The sequence below is a fragment of the Zonotrichia leucophrys genome, chromosome 4 (genome assembly GCF_028769735.1).
Source record: "Zonotrichia leucophrys gambelii isolate GWCS_2022_RI chromosome 4, RI_Zleu_2.0, whole genome shotgun sequence".
Taxonomy (NCBI): Eukaryota; Metazoa; Chordata; class Aves; order Passeriformes; family Passerellidae; genus Zonotrichia; species Zonotrichia leucophrys.
The window spans coordinates 2,460,279-2,483,534 of NC_088173.1; the positions used below are offsets into that span (position 1 = coordinate 2,460,279).

At 42.0% G+C, this 23,256-nt stretch overlaps 1 protein-coding gene across 1 annotated transcript in view; it reads left to right on the top strand.

Moving 5' to 3' along the window:
- Positions 1-3,826: 3,826 nt before the first annotated feature.
- The window catches only part of HGFAC (HGF activator), a 39,619-nt gene continuing 20,189 nt past the window's right edge, over positions 3,827-23,256 (top strand). Inside the window, exons 1-7 of the mRNA XM_064712161.1 lie at positions 3,827-3,994; positions 5,549-5,603; positions 7,416-7,512; positions 12,486-12,751; positions 17,103-17,228; positions 17,876-18,007; positions 19,334-19,444. Coding sequence (XP_064568231.1) covers positions 3,929-3,994; positions 5,549-5,603; positions 7,416-7,512; positions 12,486-12,751; positions 17,103-17,228; positions 17,876-18,007; positions 19,334-19,444 — 853 coding nt within the window. The 5' untranslated portion in view covers positions 3,827-3,928. The remainder of the gene's footprint in view (positions 3,995-5,548; positions 5,604-7,415; positions 7,513-12,485; positions 12,752-17,102; positions 17,229-17,875; positions 18,008-19,333; positions 19,445-23,256) is intronic.

The following is a 23,256-nucleotide window of genomic DNA, read 5'->3' on the forward strand; positions in this document are numbered from 1 at the left end:
TTCACATGTACTCACCAGGTTGTACAAAGGTCCTGGACAGAGCACACTTGCAGAGGCTTTAGATCCTGCACCAGTTCCTTGTGCTACCCATGCTCCTGCAAGTGTCTCCTTATCTGGGAAGCTGGGTCTGGCCTGTGTAGCAATAACGTCAACTAAAGTCATGAAATCAGATCATCTCAGGCGACAACACTATCCCATTAGTTTGGGTTACTTTATCAATGTGAAAAAGCTTAGAAATTTGCAAAAATAGAGGGGGAATCAGTCATGAGAAGAGTTTGTAGATTTTTTTTCAGTTCTGCAGTAGCTGAGTCTCAGAAACATTTACAATGGTCAGAAAATAATGAAAAATGGAGAACAGATGAATGTGCAGTTACCAGACAGCCCTCTCACTACCTTGGTAGCTGGTACAGAGGAATGAATACAAATGGATGTGTGTGTGTGTGTGTGTCTAGGCTTGTCTTTTCCACTTATGTCTAGTCGACTCATTGATTAAAAAACCCTCTGCAATTTCATTATTTCATATTGATGGCTGACTCAGTTAATTTATGTTTTGCAGATATTTAATGATTTAGGGTAGTTGTTAATATTGTTTCATTATTATTATTAAGTAGTTCAAAGGCTGGGCTCAGTCTGAGCTTTTATTAATTATTTTTAAATTTTAAGTAATAAAAAACATTGCAGTGTGGGAAATAAGGAAAAGGCAAATGTATGAGGCAGCATTATCAGTATCTGGTATACAGCCACAGCAAGAGTTCTGTCTCTTTCTCCTCATTTATTGTGTGTTTATTTGCCTTTGCTTTTTCTCACGATGTCAGTATAAAGAGGAAAATGACTGCTGAAATGGATGGATTTCAGCCTTTGATACAGAAGGATTAGTCTGCAAATATGAAAAAGAATTCCTACTCTTATTTTGAAACTTATTGTCTTTAGTAGTAGCAGAATATGGCTTCAAATACATTTGGGTTCTGTGTTCTGCAGGAAATGTTCAAAATTATGTACAGCAAAATTGAGAATCAGAATGTGCCTTTCTTAAAAGGAAAATGGAATTTTCTTTGAAAACAAGAACCAGACTCTAGCTGGAATTTTACTGATGGGATGAGTTGCAATGCTCCAGGCCTTATAGCTGCCAAATATTTTATCACCCCAAAGCCAGGTTTTCCTCTAGCTTATTTGTACAGATTTTCTCTCTCTCTTTTTTATATTTATGTATATGTATACACACATATATTTATTTCCCTTTAGTATTTTACAGAGCCTCATTTGAAATGGGGACTAGATGAAATCTAAAACCTAATGTCAGGGAATGTATCTTGAATTCCATATGGATTGTTTCTATAGCTTTGTTATTTTTCTCATGGTTGTTAAGTTATTAGCTCTATAGACACCTGATTCTTATTTCCCTGTATACAAAGTTTCCATCACCAGACTGGAAATAGTGAGTCACAGATGAAAAGACTTGAGAAGGTGGTGGAGAGCAGCTCTGCAGGCTCCTCAGCCTGACCCATGGGACAATGCTTTTGCACAGAAATTATTCTTTGCACCTATGAACTCCCAAAGGCCCAGAGCCCTGTGAAGTTTATAAGAATTCAGTATCAAAACTGAGTCTAGTTTTCTGACTAGTTTCCTGCCAATAAGATAAAATGTTTCTCAAAAACACCCCAAACATTTTAACAATTGTACAAAATGCTTGAAAGAGGCAGACAGAGTTTCTTCTGTTTATAAACGGCTGAAAGATTCACTGATCATTTAACATAATTGACCAAAAAACCACACCTCAAATCCTGCCTTTTTGCAATGGCTGTAAGACCTGTTCAGACACCTCTCTGCTGAACAAAGGCAGCACATGGAACACTTGGGGATTTCAGTGATTCAGATCCATCTGAACCCTAAAATCACTGTCCAGGCCTTACTCAGGGATAATTCCCATTTTATGGTGGGGCTTCTCTGGCAGCTGTTGCAACTCCTGGGTTTGATGACTTTTCCTTTTACTTTGTGCCAGCCCCATCCTATCAGCTGAAGTGGCTCCTGATGTTGGTATTTATTCCCTTTATCATGTTAAGGAATCAGTTTGAGCCAAAAGCTTGGAGTTGCGAGTCCCCAGAAGGACACACTGCAGCTCTTAGTGGAGATCTACAACATGAACTGCAGCAGCTGGGAGTAGACAACACCAACAATAGATTGCATTCTTGCTTTTCTTCTCTGTTACTTTTAGGCATGGAAAAATGCTTCTCTACAACACACACGTTGGTCACCACAGAAACACAGTGTTTCTGGTCCTGGAAGTGGATGATTTTTATTCTGGAAGTGGGTGAAAGAGGGTGTTTCCACAGCCTTAAAGAAGTATCTTCCTTCTCTCCTCACTCCCCTGCTTCTCCATTTCTACAAAACTTTTGGGAACTCTGGAGTGCAATAGCAGGTAATGGCTTTTTTTCCCACTTTCTTCGCAAAATTTCAGTAACCTTGATGGTAAACAGATGTCTGCAAGCCATTGAATAGGCATTATTGATTTGAAACCTGATGGCCAGAATGAAGAATGAGGAGAGGAAGTGGAAATCTATGTTTCAGCTTTGCTAGGTGTTCTCAGGCAGATCAGACTGTCTGTACATCCTATTTCCAGATTTGAACTGAGTGAAAATAAGATAGATCTATTCTGAAGCTTTATTTACTTCAAGTCTTTAGCAACAAGCAATGCACAGAGGCAAAAATTTTTCTTCTGCCTGTTTGCTGGATTTTGGGAAGGAAATGCCAGCTTTTCCTGCTTCCTGCTGTTCCAAGCCTTGCTCACAGTAGCAAAGTTTATTCCATAAACCTATATAGGCCTAGTTGAACTAACAGGAGTTATTGCTGTGATGAAAGGCAGAGCAGTGTGCCAATTCCCTGCACCATGATAAACCATCATGTCAAAACTGTGCAGAGATAGCTCTGCTTCACCACTGGGCCCTACTGCCATGGCTTTGTTGGGTCAAAAAAATGAAAAAGAATCATTTCCCTTCCATAGCTGTGCTGGTGAAACTTCAAAGGGCAGCACACAACTTGAGCAAGGACTATGGTATTGTTTCTGTTGTTGTGGCTCTGGGGATTTTGGGTGTGAGGAGGTGTGGTCTCTGATTGACAGAACATGGCAAAAGCCTCAAGCACAGACACTGTTGCACCAGCCAAACCTGTGGATTTTGGTTGTGGGGCAAGGTGGGGCTGCAATAGACTGCTCTGGTGAAATCTCAGTTTTAGCAATATCCTCTGCATCTGTAGGAGACATGATTCTGCAGTGCACCTATCTCAGACACTTACAAAACAGAGATGGCTTTGCTCAGGTGGTGGCAGAAGGGAGCTTTTTAGTACACAAAATGTGTTATCAGAGTAATGTGTATTTTCTTTCTTTTAACTTTCCCAGTCTGTTGCTGGATGGCTGCTGTTACAAGTCACAGCTGGGCAGGTAACCATCTGTTAATGAGTAATCCTTGGTGTTGGCATTGATCTGGTCCACATTTTGCAATGTGATGCCATCTCCTGAGTGGGCTTGCTTGGAGCTCTTTGCTGTTGCTATACCATGCTTTTAATCAGCTCATGAAGAGAAAGAAGGGAAACATCCAGCTCTAGTTATAAGCAATGTTGGATCAGCCTCTCTGGAGCTGCCCTTCAGTGCTTGCTGATGACACCAGGGACCATCTCCAAGGGTCAGGCACTTTATAAACTCTTCATTCCTGGTGTTTTAGGGAGAGTCTCTCCCTCTGGGACATTCCCTTCTACTCCCAAAGACATTAATGATTAACAATGATAACAGCTCTGCTTACTTAGAAAACTAAAATACATTAAAGTCAAGGAAATCACAGTCCCTTGTGAAAGCTTGTTCCTGATTCACCCTCCTGCTTCAGCCCAGCCCTGGAAGTTTTCCTCTGCCAGGCAAAACCTTCATGAGAGGAGAGCAAGGATGAGAGTCTGTGCTCCTCTCACTGTTGTCTTGGCTCTGAGTCTGAGCAGTGACTGTACAGGGATGGTAAGTGATTCCTCTCTTTCTGAGTGATGGATCAGCTGTGGGATACCTGGCAGGACCAGGCTGCCTTGGGGCTGGATGAGTGAAGCCACTGAACAGACCCAGAGAAAGGGAGATTCAAAGGGAACACAGCAGGGATGAGCCAGATGAAGGCTGACAGATTATAAGAAGTTTATAAGACAGTTTATGAGGTCCTCACTTGTGGGGGGACTGTGGGACAGCTGGTGCTACACTTTTCTCTGTTTGAAGCATTTGCTTACACCCATGCCTTGCTATGGAGGAGGAATGGGCAGTGAGGAAGGACTGCAAAAATGGAAATCCCTAAAAAATACATCTCAGAAAAGTGTTGACACAGGCAGGTACCTGCAGGAGCATGGAGGGAGAGTGCTCCACTGCCAGACACTGCTGCTGTGTCTGTAACTGAGCAGGCCTGCTTAGGTGGCTGTCTTCTTCTTTTCAGACTTGTTTCCATGCCAAACCCCTCAGTGGTTTGCATTATGTATCTTGTGCCTTTTTTGGGGGTATATCTGCCAAGCACATGAAGCACTGCTGAGCAGGCTGTGATGGTCTGAATTTGCTTAAACCCCACCACAGCCTGGCATCTACCATGGGCTAGCAGGGTAGTTAGCTCACTGCTGCCTTATGGTCAGCACTGGGGCCTTAAGATCAGCCTTATTTCTCTAGCTGGGTTAAAACTAGCTCAGATATACTTGGATGGTGCTATAATCCTAACTATTTTAGCAAATTACAAAAGTATGTCCTCAGATATTACATGAGGGAGCAGAGAGGAATGCTCATGCTCAAGGTAAAGGTCATCCCTGGCTGGAGCCCTCGCTTGGTGGTGGCAGTCTGTGTAGAGTGCAAAAACTGTTCTTTCCTCACAACTGTTCAAGCCTTCTCTATATATCTTAGCAACAGCTTTTTCTTAACCCTCACTTTTATGACCCCTGTCCAGTTCTGTGTTCATGATATGTGCATCTTTGGCTGCTTTTGTGATTTTTTTTTTTTGCTATAGTTCAATTGCCAGCACCTTTGGTGGCAGCAGCACTTTATGTGTATTATTCTCTTTTTATTATTTCCTGTGGCTTAAAATCAGCTCAGCCTAGTGCTCTTTGCTTGCTGTTTGGCAAACCCAAATACAGTTAGAAGTTGCTTTTGTTACTAATGCCCTGGGGAGATACAGTTAAATAGCAGGAAAAGGCAAATGTTGGGATAATTTGTAACTGTGAACTGGCCCCAGAATGCATGTATTCTTCCTGCTGAGAGAAATAGGAGATGTGTCCCTTGGCAATAGAAAGATAAAATGGAGCAGAGCTTTGCCTTTGTTGTGTTGTGCTGGGTTTTCCTGGTTTAGCTGGCACTTTCAAGAGTCAACATGTATCTCCCCTCCTTCGCCAGATTGTGCCCCACCAAAAATCAAAAGAAAATAATAAGATTTTCTCAGAAGCATGGGAGAAACACAAGTTCAGGGCACCCTGGAAAGTAGTTTTTGACCAGTAGTATGGTTCCCAGAGTGAATTTGTGTCTCCAATCCACATTCTCTTTTTCTCTTTGTAGCACTACAGATCTGGGGCAGAAAGAGGCTCAAGGCATGGGTTCCCTCGCTCACAAGGTACCAAGTCAAATCCAGTAGGTTTCATGACAGTAAGAATGGTCTGCCTGTCTGTGTCCGTGCTGTGCAAGCTGGTAGGAAGCCTGTATTTGTTTCAACATGAATAAGGATTATAGAATGGTTATGCCAATATTAATTTCTGTTTAAAGGGGAATTTTAGATTAGCTCAGGAATCTCAGGTAATTTTCCTTCAGGTGAAGATTAATGGGAAGGTGCTGATGGGATTTGAGTTGTCTGAGCTGGCATGGCTTTATATTATTGCACAAGGTGGTGTGGCTGAAGATGTGCAACAACCTTTAATCAGAGCTGCAGCTGCCCTGTAACTTTCAAGCACATTAACTCTTTGTATGTACAGGTTCAGTTTCTACCCTGGCCCTTGATCTCTCTGTGGGAGAAGGGTTTGAGTTGCATGCAGCTTTCTGGTTTGCATTTGTTCTAGTGGCACCCCAATGATCAGACATCCTGGCTGTGGAAGAGCGTTGCAGTTTCCATTTCAAAGCTTTTATTGTCCTGTACCTTTGTTGTTAAAGATTACATGCATTGGGCTTTATAGGTTATAACAGTCTTCAGTGGCCTTTGGGATGCAATATATCTTCTGGATGGGGATGTATTCTCACAACTCTCCTGCCTGTTGTACTGGAAGGCATCAGACAGAGAAAGTTGCTATTTGCAACATTTGCTGAATTAGTTCAGAGAATGAAAACTGGGGTTGACAAGGGGGTGGCAGTGGCTATTTCCTGTTGATAGAGAAGGAGGCAGTTAGGGCAGATGGAGTGACAATAATCCCAACTGATTAACAAGGGGTTGGACCACAGGGATAGGTTATTTTTTCTGTAATGCCAATAACTGACCTCAGCAGCTCTTTGGGATGTCTGGGCTGATGGGAGTTAACAGATATTGTAAGAGTGTGCAGGAGCCCCAGCCATCATGGGAGGGGTAAGCTCAGGACAAGGAGCAGTCACACATTGTCTCTGAGAAATGGAAATGTGCTGTACTGCCAGTTTGGTTGGACGACCCATTTCTCTCTTGCAGCACTGGTTGGCTTCCCATTCAGATTTGGGATTTCAAAACAGATTACTTTTAGTTTAATGGTTAAATAAGCTCTGACAGTTTTTCATTGTCTTTTTTGTCTTCAGGCTCTCTCATTATCAAGACTCCTCTTGAAAGATTTTTTCCTGATAGACTCCCACTAGCCTTCCTTAAACTCCCACCACCCTTCCTTAGATTGCCATCACTCATGTGGCAAATAGAAAACTTGCCCTTTTTAGACACTGGTCCCATCAGTTTCTCCCCTCTTGTAGGGAATCTGCTTATCCCAAAGGGAAGGTGTTGTGATCAAATTCTCTCTCTACCCTCAACCTTTAAAACTTCTTCCTCCTGACTCTTCTATTTCAGTTTGTACTGTCTGGTTCCTTAATTATTTTAAACAGATATTACAATATGATATAGAGCCTGAAAGGATACAACTTCAGAAATTACTTTAATATGCAACTACAATACTACATAATTAGAAATTATAATTGCAATTAATGACTATAATTGGCATTTGCTGTACCAGAAATGGCAGTATATTTTGAACTGAAATGATCTGAGATCTTTGTTCCACTGCAGAGTCCATTAATCTTTGTTGATTCAGTAATTATCAAAGTTTTAAGCTTCTTCTTATGCCCTAGACATTGCAGAGACACAGAGTCCAGAGTACAGCTGAAAAACTTGCAGATATCTATCTTCATAATTTCATATAATAGTATATAATATAATTTGTGGTTTGGTTTTCAGCTGCATTATGAGCTTTTTATATTTGTATTTCAGTGTTTACAGAGGATGGACATTTATGCAAATTTCCTTTCCGGTTTGGTGGAAGGCTTTATCACACGTGTTTATCAAATTTATTTTCCAGAAAGAAATGGTGAGTTGACATAAATGAAAACAGCATTCAAATGAAATGTCATCCTTTTAGTGCTTTAATCTTGCTTTTGGAGTAACTAAGATGAGCTGGAAGTCGTGCCCAAGGTGCAGTTCTGCTGCTGATGGCCGTGGCCCTCGGCTCAGGGTGTGCTCAGGGGAAGGGAGCCCTGGCACTGGGTTTGCACAGCCACAGGAGCCTCAGGAACTGCAGAAATGCTTCCTTGCTGCCCTGCCTATGGAACTGCAATTTACATGGGTGGCAAGAGCTTGTACAGAAACAGCAGGACTGATGGAATGGGCCTGGGAGAGACCCTCTGCTGAGGGAGAAAGGGGCACTGACACCTGCAAGAGAGGACACTTGGTTAAGGGATTGTTTGATTTGTGCAGGCTGTACTTTTGCTGCAGCAGAGACCATCTGATTTTTGAGGAAAGCAGTTTTCTCCCCACCCCCATCTCTCTAATTTCTATCCAGATTGGCACCAGAACCCCTTTGGACAGTGCAGTCCTAAGAAGTGAGGTATTACTCCTGTTTGTTGGTTAATGATTTATTCTACTAGTGTGTTTAAGGCCATTTTGCCTTCTTTTGGGCAAAGGTTACTCTTTTACTTTTGCAGAAGCTGTTAGGAGTATTCATGATCCATTTTTGGGGTAGGAGCAGTCAGGGGGGAACCCTACTGAATTAAAGCATTGAATAAAAAAGATGAATTTTGCAGACAAGCTCATTTGATAGGCATATATTAACTGAAATCAAAGGCAACAAAGCAGAGAATATGTGGGTACCAGTAATATGAAAATTATGCCCAGATGAGCCATGTGAAAGGCAAACATTTGCCTGTTTTCAGGGCAGAGATGATATTTTAGAGTTTATTTTACTTGCCAGGGCAGGGCAGAACTCTCATTTTTCATACTGGACTGTCTCATTTTTTCATGATCTGTTGGAGTCTTTCTGATGACACATCTGTTTCAAGTGTAAGTGCTGGTGTAATGTAAACAACACAAAACAAACCTGTTTGCACAAATAGACACTGAGCTTCAGGCTAGGAAACCACTTCAGAATTTCCCCAATATCCACTGATACAACCCAGCTAATAAAAGCCTCCAGGAAACAAGAATTTGAGACTATCTTAACTAAAGAAAGGGAACTGGAATACTTTACCAGTTTGAATCCTGTCTTTGATGAACTTTAGCCACAAAGAGTTTGACCTTAGTACACACTTAATTTCATGCAATGCTTAAGAGGGATCCTGTTAATACATGACACTGTGTATTTGTTTTTAGCCAGTTAGGGCACAGAAATGGAAAAACCTGTCAATGGATGTGGTCCAAGGTTAGAGCACACTTTAGAGCTGACCTTGAACAACTTGCTCCTATGCTTCTGACTTTTTAAAAGCCATTTACAAGCAGGGAGACAAGGAGGAGGACAGCTGGAGTTATTTGGATTTGACAGACCATTTCACCCTATGGGTGACCTTCTGACCAGTGTTTGCTCATCACTCATAAGCTAAAAGCAACTTAATGTGTGACTTCAGGCACAGAGATGCCAGGAAAAGGGCCCTGAATAGCAGTTGGGAAACCTGCACTGCGCACTTTTTGTGTGACTTGGCACAGTCCCAGGCTGGACTTACACTGAATAACTGATCCCAGGGCACCTGCAAGGCTCCAGGTGAGGGCAAGGCTCGTGCCCTTCCTGCTCCTGCCTCCTGCAAGCTGCTAGGAAGGGATGATGGGAGGCTGGGTCCAAACTAATTCTGAATTCCAGGAAACCCCACCAGGAGAGCCCTGACTTGAGTGTTTAAGTTCATGTCCTCAGTCTTCAAGTCATATTTTGGGTCAGGACTACAGGCAGGACTTTACAGTGCAGGCTAAACCCCACTCAAATTTGCTTTAGATTTATGTTTTCTCATACTACATATGACACAGATACTGTGTTTCAACATAAATCTGCTCCTGACCACAGAAAGCTCTCTCTACTTTGAGAGCAACAAACAAGCTGTATCTTTATAAATATTTATTGAAAATACAGGAAAGAAGACAGAATAATTACATTATTTAAATAACAGACTTCCTTTAACAGCATCCTGTATGGCTTTTCCCCTTAATTATAATCTGTTTTTACAGATTAATTTCCATTTAGTGGCCTATTACTAAGTCTTACATGATATCTTGCTAAGGATATAGTGTAAATTTTCCTTTTGTGCTGAGGAGAAAAAAAAAATAGCTGGAATTTCTTCTGAGTTTCATTGGTACCTCCAGAGAGACAAAGCAGTGTAGGGACAGACAGAATGGGGGTGCAGTGAACACTGGTGAGAGCAAAAGGGGAGGGTGGTCTCAGCTGGACCAAGCATCCCAGGGTGGGATGGGTTCCTCAGATTCTGCTCTAGGGGAATGGCAGGAGCAGACCTTGCCTGAGATTTTGGCTATAAATGGGAAGGTGTTGACTCATGCCCTGCAGAAGCCTCATCCTGTGCTTGAGTCCTGCAGGGGCAGGGCCACTGGGCCAGGGTGAGCTTGGGTCTGTGTAGGAAGGACATGATCTTATCATCTTCCTTGGAAACAAGAAGACAACTTTTGATATCAGACTGGCCACAGACTGCAAACAGTGCAGAGGAAGCTTTTTGGCCAGCTAGATTACAGGATGGGGAGTTTCTGACAGTCCTGGAAAGGAGAAATACCTGTGGGCTGAGCTGGGAGATGTCAGGCATCAGGTTCTGAATTTTCCTGGAGCTGCCAGTGGTTGGTCTGGTGTTGTCAGAGTCTGTCAAGCCATGTCTCATGGTCAGGACAACACCTAAAAAAGTCTCAGGCAACCTCTAATTCTCAAACATAGTGCCAACACCAGGTGTGATGGCAAAGCTCTTCAGGCCTGGGGCTTTGCTTGTTCTCCAAAACATCCTATTGTTAGGGCTCCCTCTACTCCTGATGGGAAAAACAGCCTACTTTCCATTGATCCTGCCTGCCAGTTAGGCCTCATCTTCTGTTTGCCCATTCCCATGCTCTTTACCATCTATGGGTTTAAAATGTTATTTAAATCAGTCCCTTGTAGTGGACTTTTCTGATATAATTAATTCAGTATCTCTGTCCTTATGTTTTCACTTTCATATTAGCAATTTTATATGACAAGCTGATGTAAAGATGCTTGCTATCCCGTAAATTTTGAGTGTGGGTGCATTTGCAAATAGCATAAAGTTATAATAAAGCCACTGGGTTGGTTTGGCTGCTGGAGGTAACATTCCAGAAGACTGAAAAGTCACCATTTCATTTTTGGTAAGCCTCCAATCAGACAAAACACTTTTAAAAGAAAAGGAGGGAGATCTCACAGGAAGTGAGATCTTTGGTGGAAAATATAAAAGGATTATGTCACTGTGCAAGAAGCTTGGTACCAAGGAGGCAACTTGGCATCACTAGGGGGGGATCAATCTCACTGTAGTCACTGCAAGGCAATAGGGAAGGACTGGCTGGGCAGAGCATCAAGTGAGAGGACCAGTGGTTTATGGAGAGCTGGTAGAAGAAGCCTCTGTCAGGGTCTCTGATGACAAAAAATACTTTTAAGATGGAAAAATTTGAGATTCCCCTTTGCTTAGAACTTGGCTGCTGCTGAACAGTGACATGAGCAGTGCTGAGGACACTTTTATCTTATTTCTCATCTTCATTCTTGTGCACACTAGACCACCCTTTAAAGAAAGCACAATGCACTTCCCACAGAAGGATCTTTGAGGAATTTCCATCAGCTCCCAGGACTTTCACTAGCCTTAATTCCTGTGAGAGAACAGCTCTTTAAGCATGTGCCACCTTAATCTGCACCAGACTACCAAGCACCTCTTTTAGTGCACCTTTTATAATTGAGGTCACCCAACTTAATGTACATGGCCTATCCAGGTGCTCCATAGGAATGATGCATTTTAAATACCACATAGCATCTAATTAAGAAGGAAAATAGGGCAGTTAAAATGTAGACATGTGCTGCAATAAAATTTCTGTCTTGCTTGTGACATCCTGGGACGAAAAATTTGATCACACAACTGCTGAAGGAATTATAAAACCAGGCATAATGGAAGTAGATCATCAGGCACATTAAATAAACTCCAGTGCCTTCTAATGTCATGTGGCTGATACCTATTATTCTGCATTATAACTGGCTAGGGAGAATGCTTTGGTGGACAAGACATGGATCTCCAAGGTACAACCTCAGTTCAGCCATGTGCTCCCTGTGTGTCCTCAGGGAAGCCTCCAAATCTGCTCCTGCAAAAGAGGAATAGCAGCTCTGTGCTCCTTGGGGTGCTCTGAGCCTGAGATAGCAGACTCAGATAACAGACCAGCAGTGAGGGTGGGCAGGACTCTGTCCCCTGCTCTCAGAAAAGGAGAGGTTTTGTCTGTGCCTTTGGAAATCACCCCCGTGTCAGTTATTTCCTCATTTCATCTTGCAAGTTCCAAAACAAGAATGCTTTAAAGGAACTGAGTGTGAAAAGAGTGAAACATGCTTGTCACTGAAAGTCAGGGAAAAGTCCCTTTGTGGACAGTCTCCTGCCTCTACAGATTACTACAGTAACTGTCAGGCATCAAAAATGGGCTGGGTCTGTTTTGCTTGTTTTGTAATAAGTAAAGAAAACATTATTTGTCTTTGGTTTTGTTTTTATTCCTCTCTTTCTTTTTCTAATCCCAGAAATAGGAAGAATGTTGGGTTTTTCTGAAGGATTCATTGAAAATCTCAGGTCCTGCATTTACATCTTATTTTTAATATGTTTTTAATGTGATACAAGTGGAGCAAAGCAACTTTAACAAAAGAAAGCATATTTTTTCCTCTGCTCTTACAGCAATTTGAATGAAACTGATGCTAATTAGAAAAAAAAACAAGCATGAATTTCCAGGCCACCAGAGTGTGAAGGCCCTGTAGTTTCAGTGCAGACATCCAGGTTGTTTAAATATGAACTAAGGCAATTTAAAGATGCACTAAGCTGCACCTTTGATTCTTTTCAGGTGTTCAACAACACATAACTTTGACCGGGACAGGAGATGGGGACACTGTGATTTGCTTCCTGGAGACCACCTGCCCAGGGACCACCTGCTCAGGGACCACCTGCTCAGGGACCACCTGCCCAGGGACCATCTGCCCAGGGGCCACCTGCTCAGGGACCACCTGCCCAGGGACCACCTGCTCAGGGACCATCTGCCCTGGGGCCACCTGCCCAGAGAGCATCTGCCCAGGGGCCGTCCCAGAGAGCACTCGCCCAGAGAGCACTCAGGTAAGGCCATGGCTGAGCTGCTCCAGGTGCCTGGCTCCTACTTTGCCACCAGCAGGAAGGAGGGAGAGTGCCTTCAGTGCAACTTTTATTTGTGCATTTATTTTGAAGCAAACCTTCACATCAGCTGTTTCCATAATCTCTTTGTGACGCTGCACAGCCAGAGCATTAGACTGTGAATATCACACAGTCTTTAATTCACTCTCTGTTAGAGACTAACTCTAAGTCATGGAGAGAAATTATGGTAATGCCAGCATGGAAATCTAAACTCCTGCTGGAGACAAACACGAAGGTGATCATCTTCTCCTCCCTCATGGCTTGGACGTGCCTTTTAGCTTTCCCTAAATTACACAGCTGCATTTTCTGTCTGTTTGACCAGTTAATTTCCTTAGAAGGCACAGAAACGTTTGACACCCTGTACAACATACAGCCATCACTTCCAGCTTTCCTTTCTTGAGATCTCATGGGAAAGAGCAGTTCTCAAACCCAGACTTCCTTGAGCTCTGGGCTGTGTCAGAGAAGACAAGAGGCCAGACATGTTCATTGCAGGAGTCCTGAGGGATAATGAAAGGATTACTTGGCTGAACAGCTCTGTGTCTTCCTGTGGTCACCATACTCCAGTGCTACAATTACCTCATTGCGAGAGTCTGTCTGAAAGGGGAAGTCAAGGTCTGTGGCAAAGTCACCTTTATATAATAAAGTCACTTTAATTGACACATTGGGTGAAAGTTCACCTGGGAATATGCATCCCTGTCCTCAGCAGTCCCTCAGTGACTGGCTTTGCTTGTCTCTGTATCACTGGCTCCATGAGCTGGATGTTGGGGAATCCCATTTTATAAATAATACATATATATGTGTGTGTGTATGTATGTGTATATATACATATATGTGTATATATATACATTCTCATTTCATACAGCCACCGACCAGCTTGAAAAATCAGGTATTGAACTGGTCAAACTTGATGCCCCTGAGGCTTTTTTTGGGATCTCTGTCCAATTCTGTTCATGTTCCTCTTTTTGCCGTCTCACAATTTTCAAACGAGACATGTTTAGTCTGCAGGATATGACCAATAGCCTTAGATATTCACTTCCCACTTTCAAATGAAGGGCTTTTTCTACCAACCCCTTTCAGGGAGCTCTCCACAGTGTCAGGAGTCTCATTGCCAAGCTGATTGCAATCTACCAGAGCACTTGAAAAGCCAAATTAGCTGAATCATGCTCACAGTCTAGAATTAAGCCATGCACAGCATCACCTTTTTAAATGTAGCTACTTTAAATTATTTTCCAGCCTGGCTTTAAAACAGATTAACAGTAGATCAGAGGCCAGTGACCTAGCCCCAAAACAAGCAGCAATGTATACAACTTTGTAATGCAAGTGTGCCAGACATGAACATAGACTTTATGGGCAGCTCATGCTTACAAGAGTCAGGTTGTGAGGGCTGCACTTACTCATCAGTGGCTTCCCAGAGCTTAAAATACAAAAAAAAAAAAAAAAAAAAAAAAAAAAAAAAAAAAAAGAGTTACATGTGCGAGAAAGGAAAGGAAAGAGAAAAAAAGAAGGGGTAGCTAGAAGAGATCACCACTGGCTGTTGCAAAATAAAAGATAACCCTTTATTTCTGGAAGCATTTAGAATTTGAAAAAAGTAAAGGCAAGGGTTTTTGGCTGTTATTTTATTTATAAACATAAGTCTACTTAGGTTTTTTTTTTTTTAAGCAGCAGTTTTTGGATTTGAGAAATGTTTAACAGATCATTAACCATAGCTTAAAGTGAGCAGGTCTATGATGAGGTTGAAAGGAAAAGCAATTTAATGGATGAAGGGAATTTGAAGCCAAAGAAGGAAAGTTTGCCTGGAAGAAATAAGCAGTCAAGCTGAACACTGCTTATCTCTAAAACGTGTAAAATAATATTTTTAAAAAATTCCACTAATGTATTAAATCTTTGAATGTTTTTTCTTGAAAAACAAGAAAAATGTTGAATTTCAGGGAGGGAGTATCCTTTGTCCATAAGAGCTTGGTGAGCAGTGTATCCATTGGCATGGAGAAGGAGCTTCTTTAGAGCAAAGGCTGAAGCACAGACTCTCTCCAGGCCAAGATTACCACATGCATGTGACAAGTCAGCTTCAAAATGATGAAGGTGCTTACAAACCAATGTTAAGCAAGCACTGAAAGCTTTGATCCAGAAAAATACACCTGCCAAATTCGAAGGGAAGTTTAACCAGGAGGCCTTTAGCTCTAGGATGAAGAGAAGCCTGGGTCGGAAGTTTCTGCTAGAGGGAACTGTTAGTACTGCACACACGTGGGCTGTGCAGGCATAGCTCACATATATGTACAAATGTCCATCAATGTGAAATGCCCCTATAGGTGGGAATTCCAGATTTTGGGCAGGCTGGTAGGACTACTTCTCTGAATGTCTGGAAATCTTGGACAAGTGGCCAAACCCCCAGGGAGACCCAAACATGGGGGAGAAAATTGCCAGACAGTATTTTTAAGATCCCTTTGGACTGATATGGAAAGAAATAGTAGAGTGGTTTGGGCTGGGCAGGCAAGAGGAAGAGGCATCATCCTAGGAGGAGCTCTGAGGAAAGTGGGTGGCAGAAACAGAAAGTTTTTGTTGGGAAATATGGGCAGAAAGGTGAGACAAGGCTACTGCTCAATCAGCAGAGACTCGGAGAGGTGAAGCTGCAGTCAAGATGAGAGCTAGCAAGCATGGAGTGTTTTATCCATGAGGATGCTTTAGACAGTGCTGAGAAAGTGTGGACTTGGCAATCCCCAGTTAATGGATAGTTAATTGTGGGCAGGATTCCCCACTGGGAACTGAGATGTGTCCATCTGCTTATGAGCAGAAGTTGTTCCTGGATTCCAGGAAAGATGTGGAGCAACACAGAACATGCCTGGAAGGTCAGACTGGAGTGGTGGGTGGGATGTAGTGAGGAACAGATTGAGAAAGAAATAAATGAGTGGAAGTTCTTCTTGCAGATTTAACAAGGGTACAAAAAATTTCTTGAACATTTGTTACAGCAGAAGATGGCTTGGAGATCAGATCATGGCTTGGATGTAGTGGGAATAGGAAATACAGGATTTTCCCTTGAGGAAACATTACGGCACTAGAAGTTTCATAACCTTCAACAGCAGGAAGAGTAGGAATGTCACTGACTTCACTTGCTTTCCCTTGATGTTATCCTGGATTGAAACTCCCAGTGAATACACCCAGACCTGCTATCTGATAGGAATTACATCACTCTCTTCTGAAGTAAATATTTTGATCCCTGCAGGGGAAGCTCAGATTTACCCTGCTGTAGCAAATTCAGGATGCACCCTTTGAGCTTCACCTCAGCCCTGCTCATGTGTGCCTGTGCCTCTGCATGTTGCACCTCATGCTCAGGACACACAGTCTGGCTGAAGGAGCACCTGGATTGAGTAACCCTGGAGATGGCGTAGCAGAGTTTGACTAGCATTAAAAAGGAAGATTTGAATGCAGACAAGCTGTTGGGCCAACTCTGGAGCAGGTGTAAACTTGTCGTTGGTTAACTTCAGTGGAGATCCATCCCTTGGCCCTGCCTGAAATCAGAAACACTGCCTGACCAGCAAGACTCTTACTCCTTTTACATTGCACATTGCCAAGTAAAGCTTCTATTGCACGAGCTGTCGTGGCACCTAACTCCTCTCCCACCACATTTTCCTATCATTCAGATAATTCCCCAGTAAATGGAAATATGCTGGACTGGTCCAGTTTTCATCTTTCTTGGTGTGATTTACTTGGATGTGTAAATGAGGATACAAGCATCATCATGTCACCCCAGGACAATGTGCTTTGTGGTTTTCTTTATAATTTTTCCCTTGGTTCCAGCTGTCCATTCATTTTAGACATAATCCAAAATCCCATGGCAAATCCTTCTGTCGAGGGCTGTCCTTTGAGCAGTTTGAAAGCGATGCGCGATCCCGGCGGTGGCAGAGGCCGGGCAGCGCTGCAGCCTTCCTCCTTGCAGCCTTCCTCCCTGCAGCCTTCCTCCCCGCCCAGTGTAAAGGCACAGCTCCACCTTGTGGGCACCTGGCCCGTCTTCTTCCTCGCCACAGGGCCAGCTCTGGGGACTCCAGGTGTGCCGGGACCTACCCCCTTCAGACAACTTAGTCTTGGGGCGTGAAGGTTCAGCTCAGAACCACATGGCTCAGATCTGCCACATGGTTTTTAAAAGCTGGGCAAATATGTTTCCATATTCCCCAAACCCGCTGTCAATTGGTTGGACAAACTTAGTTTTACATTAGTAGATGGTATTAAACCCACTGAGCATGGTTCATGGAGCCAAAAGGACAAAGCATGACTTATACCATACTTATTAACAACAATTTCTTAGTGGCCTCTCCAGATCACTGCGCAGACAACCCCTGCCAAAATGGAGGGACCTGTTCTCTCACTCACAGCCACAGGATGTACCACTGTACCTGTCCTGAGGAATTCACAGGCGAGGACTGTCAGCTGAGTAAGTATCTTCTGCCACCAGTGTTACAACATGAAATATGAATAGTAAGTAGAGCTCATTAATGTTTGCTTAATGAAAAGGTAGTGCTGTTGTGATGGGAGAGACCACTGCAGCATGAATGTTTGTGTAGGTGGATTTCCAAATGGTTATGACAGACAATCCATTCCTGACAGGACAACTGAAAATAACTTGACTCTGCAATTATAAATCCAAGTATGCTCTGAGCATGGGAAACACAAAAAGCCTCTTCTCCTTCCTTTGCTGTTTTTAAGATTTAAATATCCCTTACATGTTTGGAAATTACTAATGTTGCACTAGGCAGTGCACAGAGATGTGAAAAAACAGCACAATTTCAGGTGATGCCATGTTCCTTATGTACATGCACATGCTGGGGACAGTGATGCTGTCCTGCCTACAGGGTTTTACGAGAAAGCCACCTCTGCCCTGAGGTTCCTGGAGCTGCTGCTCTACTGGCTCAGTGCCTCCACACTATGGAGGCTGGCTAGCTTGAGAAGAGCTGTCAACAAACATGGATCTGCTCAACAGGAAAAAAGGGATGAGCAGGGAATGATAATAGAGATTGTGGTGCCATTTCTTGCACGAAATAACATCTGAAAGCTTGTGTTGTTTGTAAAACTTAATTTCAGAGAAATGTTTTGACAACAGCCTCTATGAATTCTTTGATGTGGAAGTGAGCTGGTCAAGAGTCCAAGGAGGAGCAGTGGAGCAGTGCACGTGTGTGCATGGCCAGATGCAGTGTGAGCGCGTGGAACACGAGAGTAAGGCTCTGTTTTGTACCACAGCTGTAGCTCTGCATGGAGGGGGGATAAAGGGCAGTGAGGGTATCAAAGCCTGAGAGGTGTTACACACCCTAATGCTGCCCTTACAGCTCTCTAAAAGACAACATTTTAGCTTTCCTTTCCAAGAGTGAGCAGTTATACTGACCCAGGAAATCCCTTCAATGTGTCCATCCTTATTTGAGGAAGCAACTATTTTAGGAGGAATTTTAGGGACACACATTGTTTTCTTACAGAGGAAAAAAATATATAAGAATATACAACAGGTTATATAGTAGAAGTGGTAAAATTCTTTCTCCAAAACTATGACCTGCCTGAGAGGTGAAATCTGCACACCAACAATCACTTCATATTGCTGTTTTGCCTCTGTTTCTTCCCAAGTCCATCTCACTCTTGAATTAGCAGCATGTAAATTTTACCTGCCTCCAAGATCCCGTAAGGCCTGCATTGGCTCCAGGGTCCCCATGATTTTTGGCCCATTCCTGGCAGGTATGATGCTTACATTATGAAGCCTCCTCCTTTTTTAAGGGGCTGCCAGGAGCCCAACACCCTGGCCAGCCAGCACTGGATATGCACTTTGGGTTGTCACCCATCTGATGAAGCCAGCACGGCTCCTTTCATTTGGAGGAGAGATGTTAGGAAGCAAATCATGTGCTTCACCTACACATGTGCTCTGGTATGGCTATTCTGTTCGTCTGGCTAACTTTTATCTTGCCCAGATTCACAAGTAAGTCACTGTACAAATTAGTTTCATAAAAGCCCTTTGGAATGTGTAGGTGCCTTTATTCCCTTATGTAATTGGAAATTAAAGTATGGAGAGTCAGTGGCTTTCTAGGACATTGAGAGTCCATGTGAGAGTTGGAAAATTTGATAGACTGAATACTTCCCAATCACAGATCTTAAATATTTAACTGAGCTCCCTACTAGATATGTTATTATAAATTCTAATAGAGCTTAGTGGCAAGTCTAGAATTGGCAGAACCCTCTATAGAGGAAGAAATGTTAATACCATCTCCACTAGTAATAATAATCACCACCCCCATTTTACCTATTGTTCACTGATAATATCTTTCAATAGCTGAAATTATCCAATAGCAGGGAAAACAATAGACAGACCTCAGTGGGCAGAAATCATTTGAGTTTCCTTTTCTTTAACTTATCACAAGTGTAGGTCTGACATAAACAAAGAAGAAAAACTTCCCCCAAATGCATATGCACAGAGGAGGTGCACTAGAGTAAGTTAAAAAGGGCTGATTCTCTTGAGTAATTTGTACCTTTGGTTTGACCATTGGTTGTGTTTCCTTGCAGGTTGTGTTCATAATCCTTGCATGAATGGTGGAGAGTGCAAGATGGTTGTCTCTACTGGGAACATAGTATGTGATTGCAAAGAAAATTATGCAGGAAAGTATTGCAATATTGGTGAGTATAACAACCTACAGGCAGACAGAATTAGGAGTTTTCATCTGGGTGTAAGGCTGGTGGGTTTGGCTCTGTTGTGTTCTGCATTTGAGGACATTTCTTGTACCAGCTGAAGAGTCACACAGAACAAGGGTTTAATGTATTTCTCCAGTGTAAAATATAACACACACTTCACCACTGAGACTCAGCTTCTAAAAATATTTTTTCACGCCCTTTACTTTATAGAAAATCAAACAGAAATTTCAATCCAATTACACATGCCTATAAAATAAGTGCATGCTTCTATTTTGCAGAATCAGTCACAGAGTTCTACTATAGAGCTACTGCCTCCCTACACATCCACACATCCCCTATAAAGCAGGGATTTACATCTGACAAAATCTAGCAGCCATTCTTTGGTAGCACTCAATGACTGTGGGACAGAGAAAATGCTCACCCTTTGGGTTACTGGCCATTTTAAGTTAATAGCACATTTAGCCCAGTACAGGTTATACGAAATCCCTTCCTTTCTCTGGTGGGTCAGAGAAATCTGTTTTTTGGTATCCATGTGTAAGTCCTGTTTTGTATTTTAGATGCTACATAGTTTTGATACAACTTTCCTCCAGAAGACTTAACATTTATCCCGGCAGGGGTTAAATCTTGCTTGCATGCTATATCTGCAAGTCGTGCCAGTGGCTACTTTTTAAATAAATGCACGTTTTAGGCATAAATTTTAATAGACCTTCAGCCACACAATCCTGTGACCCCATCAATTCACTGGCTGTGTCTTTCTGGGTGCATAAATCCCATGGCTCATCAAAACTGAGGACATGACTTCCAGTGGCTCTGGTGGGCACTTTCTTAATCCAAATGGGTGGTGGGGTAAACAACCTCTTAATGAACACTGCCATTTATATCTGGCATTCTTTTTGTTACTTGGATAGGTAACAAATGGTGTAGTCAACTATTCTAGCTGGGGAAAAAAAAAATCCATTTGGGAGACCAGCAGTACAGCTGGAAAAGCAAATAGCAGGAGTGAGTGGGTAAATTGGACAATGTATGAGCTGGTCCTGGACTCACCAGGTATCTGATGAATCATGAGAAATGGCTTTGGGACTCTATAAATCCTTCATAAGGAGCACTATTTTAGCTCAGTTGCTCTGTCCTTTAGTTACCCTGGGGAGATTGTTCCAGGCTTTGGGAATGCTGCTGCAGGGATCTGGGTGAGGGGCTGCACAGCACACACTGTGTGACCTGGAGCCTGGGGCAGGGCTGCCCTCTGCTCATTTTCACATTAAACTGCTTTTCCAGTTCCTGTTTTATTATCAGCTTCCCCTGCCCCAGGCAGCAACGGTGCAAACAGAGACATCCACCCAGCAGGGCTGGATCATCAACACCAGAAAGGCAGCTTTACATCTGTCATACAGGTTTCTGACTAGCTTAGAACAAGAAATAAGCAGGTGCTCTTTGATTGCTTGAAAATAATAAAGCAAACATTTGGTTTACTAAACAAGTGGCTTTGGATGCTTACAATCCGTGTTCAGCTTCCTAACACCCCTACACAGAATGGGAACTGAAGGATTGTGTTTGTGTGTCAGGGCCTTGCAAAAAGTCTAAAAAAAGAAAAAACTCTTTGTCAAGATGCAGTCATTCTAAATTAATGCAAATAAATTAATCTTCAGGTCTACACACCTGGTACTATCACCACAGTAGGGCAATGGCATTCTGGTGAAAGTGCCTTGTATTCTCTGAGCGCTCAGAAATTATTTTTAAATATTTGTTGGATTAACTTTTTCTTTAACACTTTAATTTGATGCAGTGAACAGAAATGGCTTTTTTCCTTTGTTTCCTTTTTACTGTCTTGTACAGTTTCCCTTGTCTAACAGGATGTACTTGTGAGGTTACCCTTTAGTTGGAATAGCTGGTGGCTACAATGCTTGATTCAGAGAAAGTGTTACAGTATTTCCTTTCCAAAGTGCACTTTATTCTGAATTATCAGTTAAAGAGGCAACCTTAAAGCTAAGGTGTGATGCAAAAATGTTTTCTTAGATTTTTTTTTTAAGCAGAAACCAATTTAATAAACAGGAAGTCTCCCAGACTGTTATTGAGATGTAATATGTTTGAGGTATCCTCTGCCCTTGACTTACACAGAGAATAACCAGCCTTCATATGAATCTAATGAAAAACCAGCAAATTTATCTTAACATTTTATGCAAAAATATTAAACATTATACTCAAAAATATTAATAAATGAAGTACCATCCTTCATCCATCAGATCACAAGCTTTAGTGCTGTTGTGCCTCAAGCACTGGTACAGTAGACTGAGGAGCAAAACCAGGAGAAAAGTACTGAAAACACCTCTTGGTTGAGGATATACTTAGCAGATGCTTGGACCATCATATCTGTCAGACCTTTACCTGTTTTCCATGAATTTGTCTAAATTCTTCAGTATTCCATTATGCTTTCCCCTTTCACAGCATTCCATGTCAAGAAGTCCCAGATTATAAATAGATGTGATGAAAAGAACTATTTTCTATTGTTAACAAAAAACCTACTGCCTGGTAATTTTATTCTTCCCCTTTGAAGAGTGAGTAACAGAATAATCATAACTTTGTGTGATTTTAAAGATACCTATTTATCTGTCCATTACTTTTTGGACTATAATGTCCCTACCAGTACTCAAAACTCATCTTTGATCTTAAAATTCTCTTGCAAACAATCATCATATATGTGTGTGTGCGTGTATATATGTGTATGTATATATATATTGCTAGACTATTATCATAAATGACCATATAGCTACTGGAAAATCATGAGCTGACTTAAAATAAAAAAGAGAGATGATAAAAGTAACAGAGGAGATATCCATCACAAAGGAGATTGATATACAAAAGACAGTTTCTAATATAGATTTCTATTCTTTGTGGCAATACATTATTTTCTTCTTAAAGAAGAAACTTGCAGTACTTAAGAAAGAACTGCCATTTAAAAAAGTGTTCTGAGACAGTTTATATGCATAGGATTTCAGTGAAGTTTAATTTTGAAGGAAATTAGAGGCATCACCAACAAATCTCTCCCCAAAGAGATGCTGTTTAAAATTGTTCAAGGAACCATGTTTAATTAAGTTCAATTCATAATAACTGTCCTTAAATATGCACCTGTTTTCAGAAATAAGGATTTTGTGCTAAAAGAGTGACTGCATTCTCTTTGAAAGCAGAAATAAGGATTTTGTGCTAAAAGAGTAGCTGCATTCTCTTTGGAAACAGCTCTTGCTGGGACAGCTCTGAATCCAGGCTCTAGGGGAAGATTCAGAATCAATTGCCCAGTCATGAGTAGCAATGGTTGTCTCACTGAACACAGAAATTTATCAAAAGGGCCCAAATCCAACCACTTTAGCAGTGGCAAATGTGGGCAAGAAGTGAAACCTGAGAAAGATGGGAGTGGAATATTTTATCTCTAGCCCAGGCTGGCATTGGAAATGGAGAGCGGATTTATTTGTAGATAATTAACTTTGTAAATATTTAGCTTTACTGGAGGTGATAATTGATGACAAACAGTTATAAATATGTAATTGTAAAATTACTTTGACATTTTATGTTTCTTTGAACAGATAGGAGCCATAGTGGAGATGTTGGATATAGAGGAGGAGTTATCTGGCCAGAGGACAGATAATTCATTATAATATGCATTTATGGAGAAGTTAAAGGGAATTTAAGGGTAAAGGAAGGAGATGTAGAAATATTTTTTTTCAGGGGGTTAGTGCCTTCAGGTTTCTGTGGTTGAAACCCCACCATTGCATTCACAGTTTTTGCTTTAGTTTATGGAATGTGAA